Source organism: Zootoca vivipara, chromosome 15 (assembly GCF_963506605.1).
Source record: "Zootoca vivipara chromosome 15, rZooViv1.1, whole genome shotgun sequence".
Lineage (NCBI taxonomy): Eukaryota > Metazoa > Chordata > Lepidosauria > Squamata > Lacertidae > Zootoca > Zootoca vivipara.
This window is the reverse complement of record NC_083290.1, coordinates 42,106,482-42,125,565: the sequence shown is the minus strand read 5'-3', so window position 1 is coordinate 42,125,565 and position 19,084 is coordinate 42,106,482. Positions and strand designations below refer to the sequence as shown.

The following is a 19,084-nucleotide window of genomic DNA, read 5'->3' as shown; positions in this document are numbered from 1 at the left end:
TTCGAAAAGTGCATTCATTTCAGTAATGCAACTTAAAAGGTGAAACCAATATATGAGATAGATGCATGACATGCAAAGCAAGATATGTCAAGCCTTTATTTGTTGTAATTGAAATTATTTGTTTTATTACTGTGGAATTTCCAAAAGAAAGCATTTGTAAAAAATAAAAATAAAATAAAAAATAATAAGTTGCATTACTGAAATAAATGCACTTTTTGATGATATTCTAATTTTCCGAGTTGAGAGACTTTTATGACTGCTTTTATGGCTTCAGGAAGTTGTTGCCGAGTGAGTGAATTTATTATAAGAATTAATGAGAAAGATAACCAGTAGCTCAGGGGCCTAAATTGTTTTCAGCTGAGGTTTATTGCATAAGCTTGTATGCCCAACAGAATTATTAGGATTTAAATACTTTTTAAAATGAGATTTCTAGTCCTCATGATTGTGACTGGAAAAAAGAAGAATTGATCATCTGTTCTATATTGCTTCCATTTTCCGCAGAGAAGCTTGAATATGTGGACTATTCTTAGAATCTGTGAATGCTGAGAGAGAAATGATGAAAGTCACCACATGCGATGGGGAATACAGGCAGTGTTCAAACTGTTGCCAGAGTTAATGTCAAACTCCCAGAATTGTAGAGTTGGAAGGGAACTCAATGGTCTAACACAGTGTTTCCCAACCTTGTGCCTCCAGCTGTTTTCGGACTACAATTCCCATCATTCCTGACCACTGGTCTTGCTAGCTAGGGATGATGGGAGTTGTAGTCCCAAAACATCTGGAGGCACAAGGTTGGGAAACACTGGTCTAACACACTGCAATGCAGGAATCACTGCTAAAGAATCCTTGACAGGTGTTTAAAAACCTTCCGTTTAGGAAGGTTGGCAGTCCTTCCTGTTGTTCCTGCTTTAGCTGCAAAAGCGCAGCATGGTTGAAAACTGAAAACAAAAGTCCAACTAGGTCATGCTGTTTACATATTGCATATTTCCTCTTTAAATAGGTATTTATTATTTCACTGATTGGAGACATCAAATTCCAGCATTTTAACCCCGTACTCGAAACTTACATTTACAAACACTTCAGTGCCACCTTGGCCTATGTGTAAGTATACAGTTTTGTTACATTGCTGATTTGTGTATTTTTGTCATGAGATGACTTATTACATGCTTGTCACATGGTTCAAATTGTGTGGGTTTTCTCCGCTCTTGACACATCAAGGTAGCAAGATTTCTGCTTAAAACAAGTCCCTAATCTATAATCCAGCATAGTGAGCCTTTATTTGGAAGAAGAGGGTTATGAATTTCAACCTCGTGTGTTAGTACATTCTGTGGGGGTGGGTGTTATATTTGCATTTAACCTACTGAAGGCAGCTGGAAGTCCTTGACACCGTCTGCACTGTACATGTAAACCAGTATCATACCACTTGAAACAGCCGTGACTTCCACCAAAGAATCTTGGGAAGTATAGTTTTAGGGCGCTGAGAGTTCTTAGGGGACCCCCTATTCCTCTTATAGAGCTACAGCTGCCAGAGTGGTTTAACAATCAATCCCTCTTCCCAGGGAATCTTAGGAATTGTAGCTCTGTGGAATAACAACTCTCTTACCAAACTACACTTAGCAGCATTCTTTTCTGAAAGCCATGGCTGTTTAAAATGACATGATACTACTTCAAATGTATATTGCAGTTGGGGTCCTTATTTATTTATTTATTTATTTATTTATTTATTTATTTATTTGTTCAGTTTTTTGCCACATTCCCTTCTGGACAACCTTTGAAGAGTCACATGGCAGTGATAAGCAGGGGTAGAGGTGAAACTGGGCAGTGGAATAAACATAGGCTAGTCCTCTGCACCAGGTGGAGGGACCTTTGGCCCTCCAGATGTTGCTGAACTATATCTCCCATCAGCTCCAGAAATCATGGCCGGTTCCAAAGAGAATGGATGTTGCAGTTCAGCAATGTTGGGAGGGCCAAAGGTTTCCCACACCTGTTCACACACATCCCTCTCTAGCTTCCATCCAGACAAGCAAAAGGCATTATTAGAGTTCAGTCACATTTACATCAGGTGGCAGGCGGGTGTTTGGGTGTGTGTTTGGCTTGGAGAGAACTCTGAAAGTCAGACAGGAGTTCAGTCCCTAAGCCTAAGGATTCCCACCTCTGGCCTATTGGTTCCAGCTCACAGGAACAGCCTCTACGTCTCCATGCACCTAGTCCATGGACAGTGGGGGGCAGGGCGCTAGTATACATGGCCTCACTCATTCGTTCTACATGCAGTTTTAATCATGTTGGGAATATAATGACTAAATAGGGTTACTTACTCAGCAGCTTAGCAATACGAGTTCTATTCAGAATAGACCAATTGAAGTTAATGGTCGAGACTTAGTTTCATTAACCTCAGTCGGTCTGTTCTGAGTAGGAATGGCGTTGGACACAATCCAGAGCCTGAAGACACCTGATGCAACAATATTGGTGGCACTAAGCTAGTCTGTGTGTGAATGGAAGGCCACTTGAAACTCTCACACTCACTTGCCACCTGGAGTCTGATGGAAGAACAGGGATTTTGCAATGCAGGTCTCCAACCAATGTGTACAAAAATGTATATATTAGCAGTAAGTGCACATGAAGATGCCTTTATCAATGGAAATGAAATCCAATTTGCATTTTATTACAGGAGAACGTTTGCAGAATTCTGTTTATGAGGAAAAAGTGCATTGCAATGACAGGACATTTTCATGGGGACTTTTATTTATTTTAAAAAAAGGTCTGCACAAATTAGTGCAGAAATGTAGAGAACTGAATTTAAGAATTTTTTTTGGGGGGGGGGGGAGAAACCTAAACTGACAGATCTGTCCCTCCCTATGTAGCCCCCCACTTACTTATTTTCTCTTGCCCCAGAAAACTTACCAAGGTTCTAAACTATTACATTGGAAACGCAGATGACTCCAGCAAGACGGAATTGCTCTTTGCCGCTCTAAAAGCCTTGAAGTACCTGTTCCGGTTCATAGTTCAATCGCGAGTCCTGTACCTAGGGTAAGCAATGGCTGGAAGGTTAAAGGTAAAGGGACCCCTGACCGTTAGGTCCAGTTGTGGACGACTCTGGGGTTGCACGCTCATCTCGCTCTATAGGCTGAGGGAGCCGGTGTTTGTCTGCAGACAGCTTCTGGGTGATGTGGCCAGCATGACAAAGCCACTTCTGGCAAACCAGAACAGCGCACGGAAACACCGTTTACCTTCCCGCCGGAGCGGTACCTATTTATCTATTTACACTTTTGACGTGCTTTCGAACTGCTAGGTGGGCAGGAGCTGGGACCGAACAACGGGCACTCACCCCATCACGGGGATTCAAACCTCCAACCTTCTGATCAGCAAGCTCATGGTTTAGACCACAGCACCACCCGCATCCCTTAATGGCTGGAAAACATGGGCATAATTCGTACTTTTCCAGTTGAGCTACTACTACTACTTATTCATAAATGTGTGCCCCACCTTTCCTCCAAGGAGCTTGAGGTGGAATAATGCCTCTTCCCCTCCCCATTTTATTCTCACAAACAACCCTGTGAGTAGGTTGGGCTGTGCGATTGTGATGGGCAGGCCATTCATGCTCAGCCTCTGTGTGCTTGCTCAGTCCTGAGATGTCAACTACGTAAATCAGCTGTGCCTGCCCTTCTCTTCAAAAGGAGAGCATGGGGGGGGTGTCAAGTGTTGGAACAACATCTTAGCTAAGTAGCTATGCTGTGCTTTACCTGCTTGTAACCTGTGGACCCAAGTGGGGGTGCTGCACTGACTTCATCATAAAAACTTAAACAAAAAAAATGCCAGCGCTTCCAATTCTGAGTCCAAGGGGGAGAGTCAAGATAATCGCCACATCACGCTGACTCCCTGTGCACCTAGGCACGTTATCAGCCTCTCTATAATTATTAGGATCTTACTACTTGGATGCTGTTACTGCCTTCACTTAGGTCGGATGACTGCATACCATTCAAAATGGCTGCTTGTTACCTCCAGGATCTAGAGACCTTTAGGTGAAAGAGCTTAGCACCCCCAACCCACCTTAATAAAAAATAAATAAGTTACACAGCCATGAAGCCTGCAAACTTTTTTTAAAAAAGGTTCTCGACCATCAAACATCTATTTCAGGCTCAGGATTTTATTCTGAGCATTTGCTGAAGAACTGAGTTGCTGGATATATACTCTATTTGCCTTTGTTAATCAAGAAATGTAATCATTCCAAGAGATTTTATGTTTTAATGTTCAAGGAACAGCAGACAGTGATTTCTTTCTGGAACAAACACAGTTGGGCTTACAGGAATTCCCCATGTTATTTATACATAATTTATTTCCAGAGAATCATTGTCATATTTCAGGAAAGCCCAATTGTGTTCAAAGTCAAGTGAGTGGAAATAAGAAGCTCTTTCCTTCAAACCAACACTAAATATAGAATCATATTTTTTTACTTCCCTCTTGTGCTTCTCTTAGGCTGTAATCCTAATTAAAAGCTAACAGGACAGTGTGTAGTTTGTGTGTTTACTCAGAAGTAAATCCTGTTGTGTTCAGTGGGGCTTACTGTCATGTAAGGCTGCACAGGTCTGCAGCCTAAAAGCACATAATGTATAGAAAGATACACTTTTGTTGTAATGTTATTTTTTAACTATAATCAGCAATTGAATAATTAGGGTGATTTTCTTTCTCTCTCTTTTAGGTTTTACGGGAAAAGCGAAGATGGAGATGAGTTTAACAATGCCATCCGCAAGTTGTTCCTCTCTTTTAACATCCTCATGGACAGGCCTCTTGAGGAGGCTGTCAAGATCAAGGTTAGCCTGAGTCTGTTGCCATTATCTGAAATGGGCGTGGCTTTAGTGACAAGGGCTTCTTATCTGTGCCTGCATTCCAGGAGTGGCTCACCTGTGGCCATCCCAGTGTTGCTGAACTACAACTCCCATTAGCCCCAGCCAGCATGGCGCATGGACAATTATGATGGGAGTTGTAGTCCAACAACATCTGGATGGCCACAGGTGAGCCACCCCATCTGTATTCTGATTCAGTTTTTCAAGTGGCATTGCTTGTGAAGCCAAAATGGAGCAATATTCACACAGGACAGGGAAGACAGCAGCAGCAGCAGCTTCTGAATAAATGTGACATTTTCAGAAGTTTAAGGAAATAAAAACCTAAGCGGTACTCCCCCCCCCAAAAAAAAGCCAGCCTTGGCAGTACTGAACATGCTGAGTGCCCATGGAATTAGAAACTGGGGGGGGGGAAATTAGAAACTGGGTAGAAGGGGTAGGCTATTTCTTGGTTCACACTGAGGAACAATTTTTAAATGCTTCCTGGGATAATAGTGAGAGCTGCCCATGGAAATCAAATGGAGGCAGCTACAATTTTGGTGCTTCTGGGATGAGGTACCAGAGTGCCGTTACTGCTTTAGCCAAAATGTCACCATCTCTACACAAGAGGGAAGGCATCAGGAAGGCCCCAAACAGCTGAATGAGAACTGAGCATGCTCATTGGCAACATAATGCTGGCAAACCCTTGTTGGGAGCACATTTCACAGAATCACAGAATCATAGAGTTGGAAGAGACCACCAGGGCCATCCAGTCCAACCCCCTGCCAAGCAGGAAACACCATCAAAGCATTCCTGACATATGGCTGTCAAGCCTCTGCTTAAAGACCTCCAAAGAAGGAGACTCCACTCCACCACACTCCTTGGCAGCAAATTCCACTGTCAAACAGCTCCTACTGTCAGGAAGTTCTTCCTGATGTTTAGGTGGAATCTCTTGTTTTGCAGAGCTGTCTTTACTTGCCCACAAATGACATCATACATGACATCAGGGGTAGGGCAGGTGGGAGTGACATAAGGAAAACTGCCTTGTGGTCCACATTAAGACCTGTAGAATGAGAAAAAGGTGTAGCTCAGGGTTAGAGCATCTGCTTTGCATGAAGAAGGCCCCAGGTTTTGTCCCTGGCATATGCAGGTGGGGCTTGGGGAAAGGGGCCTGTCTGAAACCCTGGAGAGCCACTGCCAGTCAGTGTAGGCAAGACTGAGCAAGATAGATCAATGGTCGGACTCAGTGTAGGGCAGCTTCCTGTGTTCCTGTGTCTAGTTTTTAGAGCGAAGGGATTAACTTTCTTTCCCCACTTCCTTCTTGTATCTTGCAGGGTGCTGCTTTGAAGTATTTACCAAACATCATCAATGATGTAAAACTGGTATTCGATCCTGTTGAACTCAGGTAGCTATAAAACATTTTCTTTGGATTAGTAGCTGCAGAAGGACAAAGTGATAGCCATGCATTATAGGATTATAATTTTATTTTTATTTTTTTAAATCTATTGGATGGAAAATCCACCAAAGTTGTCAAGAGACTTTCTAAAAACCAAAGAGTGTGTGTGCTGATGAAGCAGTTTTTGGCCCTGTTCTGTTTTTAATGAGCCCTTATAGGATTGAATTCATAGCACTCTGTAGCTGGAATTATGCAAGACAGAATTCTCATGGGGATTTGCCTTCAGACACCCACTGGCAATGGGAGAGTTAGAATGGTGCCCCTGAGAAGGAAGAGGTATCCGCATATTCGCGGTGGAGGGATGCAGACTTGCAAAAGCACAAGAAATATTTTAAAAGACATGTCCAGTCCCCCCATGTTTTAGTAAATTAGTAAGAAATCATCATCCTACCCCACCCATCTGATTGGGGTGCTCCAGTCACTCTGGAAACAAACCATCCCACTGAAACAAAATTGCTCCTTGGCCATGCAATATTGAGAATATGTTGAAAAGGGGTGAGTGGGGGACAGAACAGGTAGGGATTAGTGGGGTGCCTTAATTGGTGGGGATGGCTGGGTGGAACGCTGTACAAGAGCACTCCTTTTAGGAGGAGGACAATACACTGCAACATAATGTTGCAGCACCTGCTTGTTCCTTCACTCTTTACTTTCTTGTAGTGAGTCGGACTATTGGTCCATCTAATCCAGCTTTTCCCAGTTCTCTTATCTCACTGAAAATGCTGGAGATGGAACCCAGAACCTCCTGTGTTCAAAGCACTTGCCACTAAGCTATTGCTCTTCAGCAACCATAATCGCCATGGGTTGAATGTACTCGGTGACATAGATGCAATTTTACATATGTGGCTTTATGCTGCCTAATTTTGCATTTGTGGTCGTCAGAAAGGGGCAGGAGCTAAAGGCAGCAGAGCCCATTCCCCTCTTCTTCCTTCTGATGATGATAATAATAATAATAATAATAATAATAATTTATTTATACCCCGCCCTCCCCAGTCAAAACTGGGCTCAGGGCGGCTGACACCAGTAAAATTACAATAAGACGTAAAAGAAAGAAAAACAATTAATTAAAATATGGGTTAAAAGACAGTTTAAATTTAAAATTTTAAAAATGCAGCCTCATTTTAAAGTAGCCCAAATCAAAACCATAAGGGAGGAAAACATAGGGGTCAGACTGAGTCCAGCCCAAAGGCCAGGCGGAGCAGCTCCATCAAATCCCACAGGGCCCTGGTCTCCTGTGAGAGAGCGTTCCACCAAGTCGGGGCCAGTACTGAAAAGGCCCTGGCCCTAGTTGAGACCAATCTAACCACCTTATGGCTTCCCTGATGCTTCCCCAAGCATCACATATTTGCAAGCCTGTTTTCACCACCTTAAGGACTAGAAGTGTGATCTTATTTTTTTGAAATGGTAGCTGAATATGAGGCTACTGAATTCTGTGCTTGCAGAAATTGTGGGATATACACATCCCGTGTTATGTGTGTCCAGCACAAATTAACAGTAAACAGAAGTGAAACATGTCCAGAAGCAGATATTCTACTGTAAACTGCTATGTGATCTTTGGACATAGCTGCCAAGTTATCCCTTTTTTAAAGGGATTTTCCCTTATGCTGAATAGGCTTCCTCGCGAGAAAAGGGAAAACTTGGCAGCTATGTCTTTGGATGAAGGGCAGTATAGAAATGTAATTAATTAATTAAAGAAGAAGAATGGAAAATTCAGTAAAAGCAGATGTTTCAAGCAGCTTAGCCAAGCCTGATGTTAAGTGAGAAGGCAGAAACCCTTCAAGGTCACCGGTCAATCTGAGCAACGTAAACGTCAATTTTTGGTGTAGCAAAAGAGCATAGTAGCTTCTTGAAACCCCAAGTATAGGATGACACATCCGTCCAAGAAGGGGGAGAAATGCTCTCAGCTCCCATAGCACAGCTCAACAGTTCAAACATTCTAGGTTAACTGTTGCTGGTCTGATGTTGGTCTGCTTAACGGTACATAGAAGACACAGTGCATTAGCATTTAGTGTACACTAGATGGCTAGATCATAAGAATCTGTGAATGTGTCCAAATAGTAAAATTGGCAAATATTATTAGGATCAGAGAGGGAAGACAATCTGATAACAATTTTATTGAAAGAGGGAGCCCCGTTTTATTACTGAGGCAAAAAAATCATGCAAAAATGCAGAATCATGTACATAGTCCAGGACGTTGTAAAAACACCATGTATAGTGGGACCTTGACTTACGAGCTACTCGTCATCTGACATTTTAAACTTACGAGCGGAAAAAGTGGCCGCGCGCTTACGATTATTTCAACATCTGAACGGAAAACCCGTTCGCAGCTAGATGCGGTTTCCTCGACTTACGAGTTTTTAGATGCGGTTTCCTCAACTTACGAGTTTTTCCGTTTCCAATGCATTCCTATGGGAAACCGCTTTTCCTATGGGAAACTCGACTTACGAAGTTTTCGACCTACGAGTGTGCATTCAGAACGGATTAAATTTGTAAGTCGAGGTCCCACTGTACTTAAAAGAGAGGGAGATGCAAAACCATGTGCTTTCTTTTTTCTTTGTAAATCTGTGCATCAAATATTTTCTGTTACTTGTCAGAACGCCCCCTCTTCCCCCCCTCTTCTTCCTAATGTCTCAACAAGCAAGATTGATGTGTAACAATGGAAAAATAACGAGACACTGCATTACCTTTGTAAACCAAGAAAATCCTCAATAAAAAACAAAACAAAAACAAAACAAACTGTACACAAAAATCTTAATCTGAGACCATCTTGCTGCTTTTATTACTGTGTGTTCTGATTTTCATTTATGCAAGACCAGGAGATTTGATGGGTGTGATAGAAATCCTTGTAATAAATAAGCAAATCTGCAGCTTATAATGCTAATGGGACCAAAACTGTTCTCTCCCCCCCCCACACACACACTCTTCTTCCCAGTGTCCTCTTTAGCAAGTTTATCCAAAGCATCCCAGATAACCAGCTCGTCCGACAGAAGCTCAACTGCATGACGAAGGTTGTGGACAGTGACCTTTTCCGTCAATCTGGTGAGTCTCTTTTTCTCACTTCCCACCCAGTTTTAAGGCATTTCTTTATTTTTATCTGTAACATTTCTATGCAGTTTTCTGGGCATATCGCAAATAAAAACAAAGACTATGAGGTGTAAAAACGGGAACAGGGTGAGTTTTTTCTTAGTGATCTGATTGCCCTTGGTGTTGCAATGCCCTCTCCCTGATAACATCTAATCGGAACAAGATTAACCTTTCCCTTGCAGTACCTGGGATAACCTTGCATCTGTCTACTTTGCCTTGCAGAGCAGACCACAATGCTGGGTTATGTCTCTCATCTAATAAAGTTTATCTCATTTGCTTGCCTGAAAACAAAGCATTTGGATGGTTCAATGCTAGTAAATTGGTGAAAAAGAAAAAGATTTCCTGTTGCAACCTAACTAGTATTCCCGCAAACAATAGTAAATTGTCACACATTGTTTTATTTCAAAATGCTCTGTTGTTCATATTTAATGGTACATTCGTAGCATTTATATTCTGCCATTTGGATTTTTTGTTCACACAGAATTAATGTATCCTGTGTAGTTTGGTGGTCTGGTTTCTTACTTTGTTAATGAAGGCTCTATTTTAACTGATGATTAGGTTATGAATCACATCTGCTATACTGTCCATGAATGGCTCGTGGCAGTGGTCTATTTGCATGAGTAGCGTGATAATGGAGATAGTTAGAGGGCAAGTTTCCATTAGCCAGGAATTGCAGGAATTTTTGCTCATAGAAACTGTAGTGCCTTTGGGTCTTCTGTGAGTAAACTTAGATTTGTGAGTAGACTATTGGTTTAAGCAATTGCAAAAGCCATTTCAGATCATGAATTAACTCTTAGCCTATCAAAAACAGAATAGACATATAAAGTTCTGAAATGTAGGCAAGTAGTCAAAACCACACTTTGGTAAATATTGACACATTGCAGTTACGCAAAAGCTAGCAGATCCTATGCAGAACTGCTCAAGGTACTGAGCAGAAATTTTGCGAAAACTGGGCTGAGTTAAGCGGATGCTGATGCATTGCACTGGTTATGGCCATACTGGCTGGGGATGTTGGGGTTTGTGGTCTAAAACATCTCATAGAATCATAGAATTGTTGAGTTCAACCCCCTGCTATGCAGGAATCTCGGCTAAGGCATCCATGACAGATGGCTATCCAACCTCTGCTTAAAAACCTCCATTGAAGGAGGGCCGAGGGAGACCATTCCACTGTTGAACAGCTCTTACTGTCAGAAAGTTCTTCCTGATGTTTAGTTGGACTCTCCTTTCTTGTAACATGAATCCATTGGTTCAAGTCCTACACGCTCCAGAGCAGGAGAAAACAAGCTTCTCCATCTCCCATTGTTCTCCTTGGTTGTCCAAGGGGCCTGGTAGGAATTTTTTCCCACTTGGCAAATTGGTACCGGCCATTTGGTTTTTTACCTACCTTGTAGCAAATCATCACAACTTTGTAAGGTTTGGTGATTAGGCATTGAAGTATTAGGTTGAAGGTGAGGGGAGGTAGTGGCCATCACCTACCCCCCCCCTAATTCAAGGGTATTCCGTTAAAGGAATCCGGGGGGCATGGTCTCTGTCCGAAGCCCCAGATGGGGGGCTAGGGTCATATCACGACCCCTAGCGGTGACCCTGGGGGAGTTCCTAGTTGATGTGCATCAGCGAGGCTCCCCCTACTGGCGGCTAACCATTCCGAGACTCCTGCAGACAGGCAGGAGTCAGATATAGTCATGTGGTTTCCAGTGCCTAAGCGCCAGGCATAGGCAAACTCTGGCCGTCCAGATGTTTGGGACTACAATTCCCTAGCTAACAGGACCAGTGGTCAGGGATGATGGGAATTGTAGACCCAAACATCTGGAGAGCCTATGCCTGGCCTAAGCCAATACCACTCACATTCTGTAACCAATAAAGTTGTGGCCTTTTTCGCCCATTAACCTAAAATACTGTTTCATGTGTCTTTATTCCACTTCCCGGGAAGGTTTGGGACCTTGCCACGCAAAGTTAATATATTCCTAAGTTCAAGCACACACCACCCGATGTGTGGATCCTCTATTATATTTCCCCATTGTGTTTCACAGAATGCCGAGATGTTCTCCTGCCTTTGCTCGTGGACCAGTTAAGTGGTCAGCTGGATGATAATTCAAACAAACCTGATCATGAAGCTTGTTCACAGCTCCTTAGCAATATTCTGGAGGTTTTGGATCGGAAGGAGGTGGTGAGTATCTAAATGACTGTGATTTCTTTATTTTTCAGAAGAAGGAATATTGCCCCACAGCAATACTGAAGGTGCCCACAACTTAATAGAGCAGGTTCTTCTATGCAGCTTAGCTATAATCACTGATTGGCTGAGCAGTGCAGCAGGGGAGGGCAGAAGATCACAGGGGAGAGAAGTCAACTCAGACTATGGAGAGGGAGCAGGGTCTTGCTTAAGCCATCTGGTGGGCCAAATTAGGTGCCTGTGCAAGAGGTTCCCCATCACTGGATTAGGCCAACACACACAATGTGAAAAATGAGATTCAACTATAGCAATCAAGGACCGACCCGTCAGCACTATATATTTAAAGTGCTATTGTATCAATTTAATAGTTATGGCTTCCCCCAAAGAATGCTGGAAGTATAGTTCATTAAGGATGCTGAAAGATGTTAGGAAATCCCCTAACATCTGGGAACTGTAGCTCTGTGAGGGTGATGGGGGAGGTGTCTCCTAACAACTCTTGGCACCCTCAACAAGCTAGTCTTCCCAGAACTCTTTGGGGTGAGAGGGTCATGGCTGTTTAAAGTAATATAATACTGTTTTAAATAGACAGTGTAGATGGGGCTTTAAGAAAAGTTAACTTCCTTTGTCAGTGTGATCTGGACTCTCCCCCAGTCCCATTTCAGGTAAGTCACAGGAGAGAGGATAAGAGAGAAAAGATCAGGAGCACAGGCTGTTTGTCTGTTCCTTAGAGATGTGGGACATATTCAGTTAGGATTTTAATGTGAACATGCCTGATTTGCACTTTCCAAAACAATGTGTGAACCGAAGGACTCCTGTCCTTTGAAATTTGCACTTCTCTGGATTTTGCAGTACAGTTCTTCAACCAAGTAACCTGTATGAAGGTTTTCCTATTAGGGGAAGGTGCATATGCTTGGTACATACACTGGTGGAAATGAACAGCATATGAAATGTGTTGCATTAGGGGGATTTGCTTGCAAATACGTGTGCATTGGGCAAAATCACACGCAAAAAATGTGTCTATCTGGAGAAACTGTCACTAAACTGTTGATGAATTTTCATGAGGACTTTTGAAAAGAATGAATAAATCTCAAACTGATGCAGAAATTGAGAAACTGAATGAAATTGTCTGATTCCTCCATCTCTGCTGGTGGCTGAAGACTTCTCTGGAACCTCTTGTGATAAATGTCCAGCTAGTCTGTTCCTCTGCAAGGAGAATCCCTGTGGGAGGTGTTGTGCCAAGATTCTGTCTAAACAGTTTGTGTTTGTTTAATATCCTCAGGGACCCACGGCAGCTCACATCCAGCTGATTATGGAGCGCCTGCTGAGGAGAATAAACCGGACAGTGATTGGAATGAGCAGACAGTCTCCTCACATTGTGAGAGCAGTTCCCTTCACTCTGTGGCTTTTGCTTTCTTTTCTTTTGATGTGCATGTCCCTTGTTTTGACACTTTAGCAGTCTGGAGCCTACCCTGCTGGGCAGACCTTTTACTCAATGTGTGACTGCCCTGTTGTGTTGGTGGGCTCACATCTGTGCTCTCATGAAGTGGCCTTTTCTGATGAACCCATCATATCACAGCACTGAAAATCATGCATGTTGGCCATCACTGGTTCATCGCTGGTTCATACCTTGGGTTCACACTCTCCCTACCCTCCTTCCCTTTCTGGTAGAGTTTCCTGTGGCATATATTGTTGCAATTGAAATTATTCGACCCCCACTGCAAATCAGGTTTATTATCAAAATTTACAGACTTTCAGATGTTTGCAATGAGCAAATCCATCCAACACAATGCATGCTTTAAGTGGTTTCTCCAAATTCAGCTGAAAATTCAACTTATGCTGGCTTCTCCAGTCTCACTATTATTCAACCCACTGAATAGAATTCCTCACAACAGCACAAATGCAACAGGTGTTTTCTCAAGCACACCTGATGTGCTTGAGCTGGAACACATGAAATACCTGAGGTGGCTAGGGGTTTGCTAAGTGTCAGATTTGGCTGCATGTTAGAAATATGGCTAAGTCAAGAGAATGGCCCAAGAAGGTAAGAGAAGACACAGCACTATATTTGGAGGAAGAAGAATGAAGCATATGCAGAAGAGAACACTCAGCCTTCAGTGAAGCATGGTGGTGGCTCGGTGATGCTCTGGCACTGCTTTGCATCCTCTGACACTGGAAACTTGCAGCATGTGGAAGGCAGGATGGATTCATGAGGAAATGTAATGCCATCTGTGAGGAAGCTGAAGTTTGGGTGTCATTGGATCTTCCAACAGGACAATGATCCCAAGCATCCCTCAAATTCCAACAAGGCTTGGTTGCAGAAGAAGTTCTGGAAGGTTCTACAGTGGCCATCACAGACACCTGACTTGAACCCCATAGAAAATCTCTGGTGGGATTTGAAGAAGGTGGTTCCAGCATGCAGACCCAATAATATTGCTGAACTGGAGGCCCTTGCTCATGAGGAACGGGCTCAGATTCCTCAGGAACGTTGCCAGAAGCTGCTGTCTCATTTGCAGCAGGTCATAGCAGCTAAAGGCTGCTCTGCGAAATACTAAAGATGTTTGCCATGAAGGGGTTATCAGCTGAATTGGGAGGAAAGACTTGAACCATCTGTTACGTTGAACTTCTTGAATTGCTTTTGCTTGATTTGCTCTTTGCAGTCTGTAAATTTTGATAATAAACCCAATTTGCAATGAGGGTTGAATAATTTTGATTGCAACTGCACATTGGTCCAACTATGGTTGGCACAAAGCACAGTTGTCCCAGAACGGAATTGGAATGTATGGTTTGACATGGGTTCCCAGTCCTGGGTAGGAGGCAACCTATGGTTCATGGTAAGCTTAGTTTACCAATTTCAGGTTTTGTGACAAGTTACCATGACTGCAGACTAACTGTGTGTGAGAGAATCAGAGCATGTGAAGAGGGCAGGGGGAGCGACATATGTGAGTCATAGCCCCTGCAGCTAAGCCATGATACTGAGCCTGGAACTGGAGGTTGCATTCAGATGTCACAATAAGCTGTGGTTTATCATGGAGAGAAACCTACCCTTGCATTGCAGCTTAACCCTAAACTGTAGTTAATCTTAACTATATTTTGTTTTATTTTTTTAAAAAAACCTCACAAGCCATTGTTGAAGTTGGCTATTTCAAACAAACCATAGTTAGTACTAACTAAGCAGTTTGTCTGACCTTCTCCAAGGAGGCTGGGGATGGATGTGAGCCCACTTGTTTCCATTACGATAAACCATGGTTCTTTGAGACATCTGAGCACAGGTCCCAGTACCAGGTAAACTGTATTCCTCTCATGTATACTTATCTCCCCACCCCCCGTTGACCAAATGTCTCAGGTAACTAACTTCTCATAACACAGTTTTCAAGAAGCAAAGTTACAACACATGCTGAAAACCCAACAAACCCAAAAGTGGCTATAAAAGTAAGTCATGGCAGGACAGAAACTGCTGTGGATGTTCTGTATGTCTGCAGAGCAGCTTCACCAGCCAGGCCCCATGCAGATGCTTGAGCTTCAACTCTCATCAGCCCCTGCTAGCACAGTGCTGGCCAAAGTTGATGGAGAATTCTAATCCAAACATCTTTAGGGCCGCAGGTTGGTGAAGGCTGGTGTTGAGCAAGCGTTTGGGGTGGTGAGTGGTTTGCATTTTCTCCCCCCACCAATCAGCTTTGAGAACTGACATGTATCGCTCCACATCTTAAAAAGAGCCCTGCTGGATCAAATGAAAGTTCCATCTTGCCCAGCAACTTGATGCTTTTGTGAAGCCCACAAGCAGAACCTCATACCCTTTTCAGTCACTTCATCTGCTCGCATGTGCCCATTTGACAAGGGGTTTGTTTTTGTTTGCAGGGTAGCTTTGTTGCCTGCATGACGGCCATCCTGAGACAAATGGATGACTCACATTATACCCACTACATCAGCACGTTCAAAACCAGACAAGATCTTATTGTAAGTCCGACTGCATTTTGATGTGGGAGGAGGAGGTTTCGAAGCTCATGCCTAGTGGGTCTCTAATCTTTGTCTTTTGAAAACTGGGTCCTTTTCCTTTGTGCAGGGCCCTGAGTTGTGATCAGAGGTGCATATTTTCTAAGAGATACACAGTGTGGTGGTTGGTTGAGTTTAACTGCTTAAGAATCTCAGGTTTCTTTAAAGAAATAGAAAAAGATTAAAGTAAGGTTTCCAATCCTTTAAAGTTATGTAAATATGCTTTGAAAGTATGTGAGCCACACCTGTTGGAATTGCAGGAACCAGGAGGCATAGCTGAATAAGATTTCCAAAGGCCTAGAACAGGGGCGGGCAATAGCAGAAGGTACCAGACTCAGCCCTGATTGGAAAGACCTTAGACATATGCTGCCAGTCAGAGCAGACAGTACTGAGCTAGATGGACAAATAGCCTGTATAAGGCAGCTTCTTGTGTTCATAGCCCCTCTCACACAACTAGCAGAAACAAAATAAACTATGCAAAAAGCATTACGCAAATATGACTGATTTCATGCTCTGGTTTAATACTAGTCTTCCTTTCCTTTCCTGCCTCCTGATCCTTTGGGGTATCTTTCATTCAGTCTTTGGCTGGCTCAGGGCCTGAGCACTGTGGCATGGAAAAACCAGTAAGGAGAGCAGTTTGGAGACTGGCATAAGTTTATGTTCACTTGGGGGGGGGGTGGACTGGGAGTGGCGTTCTGCCTCTTCCACCGTGGAGCTCTGCCAAGACTTCGAAGGGCTTTGACTTTATTTGGTCTGATGGGAAGTTGGCGAATTTTGAGCCATCAGGGTTGGCTTCCAGAAAATGAAGTTGTGTGTTTATTACTGTAGGGTCATGTGATCCATTTGCAACCAAATCCCCAGGCCATTCAGATCTTAAAAGCTGTGTCTGTTGAGGTTTTCATTTCAGAATTTCCGCATTCAGCTCGAGTTACTCAAAAGCTCCTTTAGCGTAGAAGATCTTAGAAAACCGTGTGAGAAGCTCACTTGGGAAAACTCAAAGGCTGCTGAGGAGGGTTTTATTGCAACCATTTACAAATATATCTGATGAGTTTGGCTCCCAACTTTTGTCCTTCAAGTCAACTGCACTGTTTGGGTTCACTTTCCCATCAAGCACTTGTAAAAGCTGCCTTATATCACTCCTCCCCAACATGGTGCCCTCCAGCTCTTTTGCACTACCACTCCCATCAGACAGAGCCAGCATGACTGTATATACCAGATATAAGTATTTTGGCCAAGAAACCAGTTTTAAAAATTCATTGGAGCCCTTTGTATTTGTTTAGCATTGGTAGATGTGGTTCTCCACCTCCCTATTTTGCCATCCTGAGAGACTGAGCCAAGGTCGCCCAGTGAGCTCCATGGCTAATTAGGACTTGGAACCCTGGTCCTCGTTGAACAACTACTATACCACCCTGTAAGCCAGTTTCATACTAAATCTCACACAACCATAACAAAATATTTTTAGTAGCCCCAGCACTTGCCACCAAGTCAAGCTGTAAAGTGTAAAAAGAAAAGTAACTTGATGAATTGCCTCTCACAGTGGCAGTAACATACAGTTGCCACAATCAAGATACGGGTCATGTTACAACAAAATCCAATTAAAAATCTCAGTAGCTCAGTTGGTTAGAGCCTGGTGGTGATAAAGCCAAGGTTGCAGGTTTGATCCCCGTAAGGGACAGCTGCATATTCCTGCATTGTGGGGGGTTGGACTAGATGAATCTCAGGGTCCCTTCCAACTCAATGATTCTATGATTCTAATTCCAGGTTACCTACCCATTATTCCCACACAGGTTAGGATTTTATTTTTTAAAAGAAAAAATGGAGTAATAAAGGAAGGGTGGGGAATCAACCAAGGTCAAGTGCAGAGTCACTTTTGGAATTACTGTTTTTATAGCCCTGCTTCCAGACATAGCCAGTGTGTGCAGACTACCGGTAATTTGCAATCAAGTCTTCAACAGGTCTCCCTGTTGCTCAGACTAGCAAGCAAATCTTGCCCAGAAGCCTTCATTCGCTGGTCCAGTATGTCATCTGACCTATGCTGACCATTGATAGAAGGAGGTTTCCTTGGCTGATGTTGCTTTTCTCCCTGTAGTTCCTTATTTGGCCAGAGCAGGGTGTACTGGTGCATAGCCTAAATCCCCACCTGCCATTCCTCCTTAACACCTGAAGACCCCCTGCAAGGTTTCAGTCTTGATTGACAACCAAAATTTGCACCTAGGTTGTCACACTTGCCCCCACCTCTCTCTGTTTCCATTAGTCACTTTTCTTCTTGGAATGTTCTTACAGTAGTTGCTTAAAATGTTTATATGCCTCTTTCTTTTAGCAACAACTCATATTACATTTGTTCTGTTGGGGCGGGGATAGTTCCTTAATGGGTATTTATAACAATTGCATATTGGTCAAGAGGAGGTGTTAACATTTGGCAGTTGTTCCTTTGATTCCAGCACCCTAGAACTGCTGAGAAATGTTGCCATCTGCAGGAAGCAGGAATTCCTGAATGCTTGAGCTGTGTGGTGTTTGTGCACATGTGCTGATCAGATGAACAGACAAAAATCAACAACGTAACATCCAGATCCTACCCATGGGTTGTATCCAATTGCAGTCCTACTCAGAGTAGACTCATTGAAATTACCGTAATAGATCTGGTTCAGTTAGGCCATTAATGTCAGTGAGTCTACTCTGAGTAGAAACCAGTTGGCTACAGCCCCATGTTTTCTGAGAAGGAAAACCTCACTGAGTCCAGTGGGATTTATTCCCTCGCCAGTGTGCATAGGATTGTGACTACAGATTAAGAAATTCTCTCCAAGCAAGTTTTGCAGAGCTACCTTTTTCAAGCAGCTGTCTTTCATCAGTGAGGAATTAGCGTGATCAGAGAGGCCAATGTCTAGCTCATCCTTTTGCACTTAAGCAAGGTGATAAATCTTTAGTTCCTTGGGCCAATTTTCTTTTGAAGAAAGGCCGAAGGATCATTGATTGATGTCACCATTTTGGAAGCGCCAATACATGGCATGTATTGAACCTGGGAACGGTTCATTAAATCAGCCATGAGTCCTGTACTTTCTCCAAGCATAACTTAAATAGCTGTGATGATTCTAGAGCAGATTTTTGGAATCTGGTGCCCTCCAGATGATTTGGACTCCAGCTCCCATCATCCCTGCTGGCTGGGGCTGGTGGCAGTTGGAGTCCAACTGGAGAGGAATCAGGTTGGGGGAAGTTGAACTAAAGCCACTAAATGCTGGCCATTCTGAAAGAAACATTTTGAATCCAAAACATCTGGCGGGCACCAGGTCTAGTCTACTTTGTTCACAATCCATTTTTAGCAATAATAAAAACAATAATAACAGTTTATGAAGGAATAGGTGTGTGTATTGGGGGCACTTTGGGATTACTGTTAGTTAAGACTCAGATTGCTTTGGTGGTATGGTGTGCTTTCCATCCACTTTGACTAATGGCTCAGCTATGACCCAAATGGACAGGAATAGCCTCATTTCTGTTGTCTGCATTCTGGTAGCCTCCAGATTAGATTACTGTGTTTTATGTGGGGCTGCCTTTGAAGACAGCACAAGCAAACATTTAGTT

At 43.1% G+C, this 19,084-nt stretch overlaps 1 protein-coding gene across 4 annotated transcripts in view; it reads left to right on the top strand.

Moving 5' to 3' along the window:
- Positions 1-19,084, top strand: part of DOCK5 (dedicator of cytokinesis 5) — a 148,010-nt gene that overhangs the window by 84,632 nt on the left and 44,294 nt on the right. For all 4 annotated transcript variants that reach the window (XR_004693959.2, XM_035138774.2, XM_035138777.2 and 1 more), the window contains exons 21-28: positions 998-1,098; positions 2,890-3,024; positions 4,694-4,805; positions 6,149-6,219; positions 9,200-9,306; positions 11,382-11,518; positions 12,801-12,896; positions 15,374-15,472. Coding sequence is in view for 3 of the 4 variants with exons in the window: in XM_035138774.2 (XP_034994665.2) it covers positions 998-1,098; positions 2,890-3,024; positions 4,694-4,805; positions 6,149-6,219; positions 9,200-9,306; positions 11,382-11,518; positions 12,801-12,896; positions 15,374-15,472 (858 nt within the window). In the remaining variant the exon portion in view is untranslated. The remainder of the gene's footprint in view (positions 1-997; positions 1,099-2,889; positions 3,025-4,693; positions 4,806-6,148; positions 6,220-9,199; positions 9,307-11,381; positions 11,519-12,800; positions 12,897-15,373; positions 15,473-19,084) is intronic.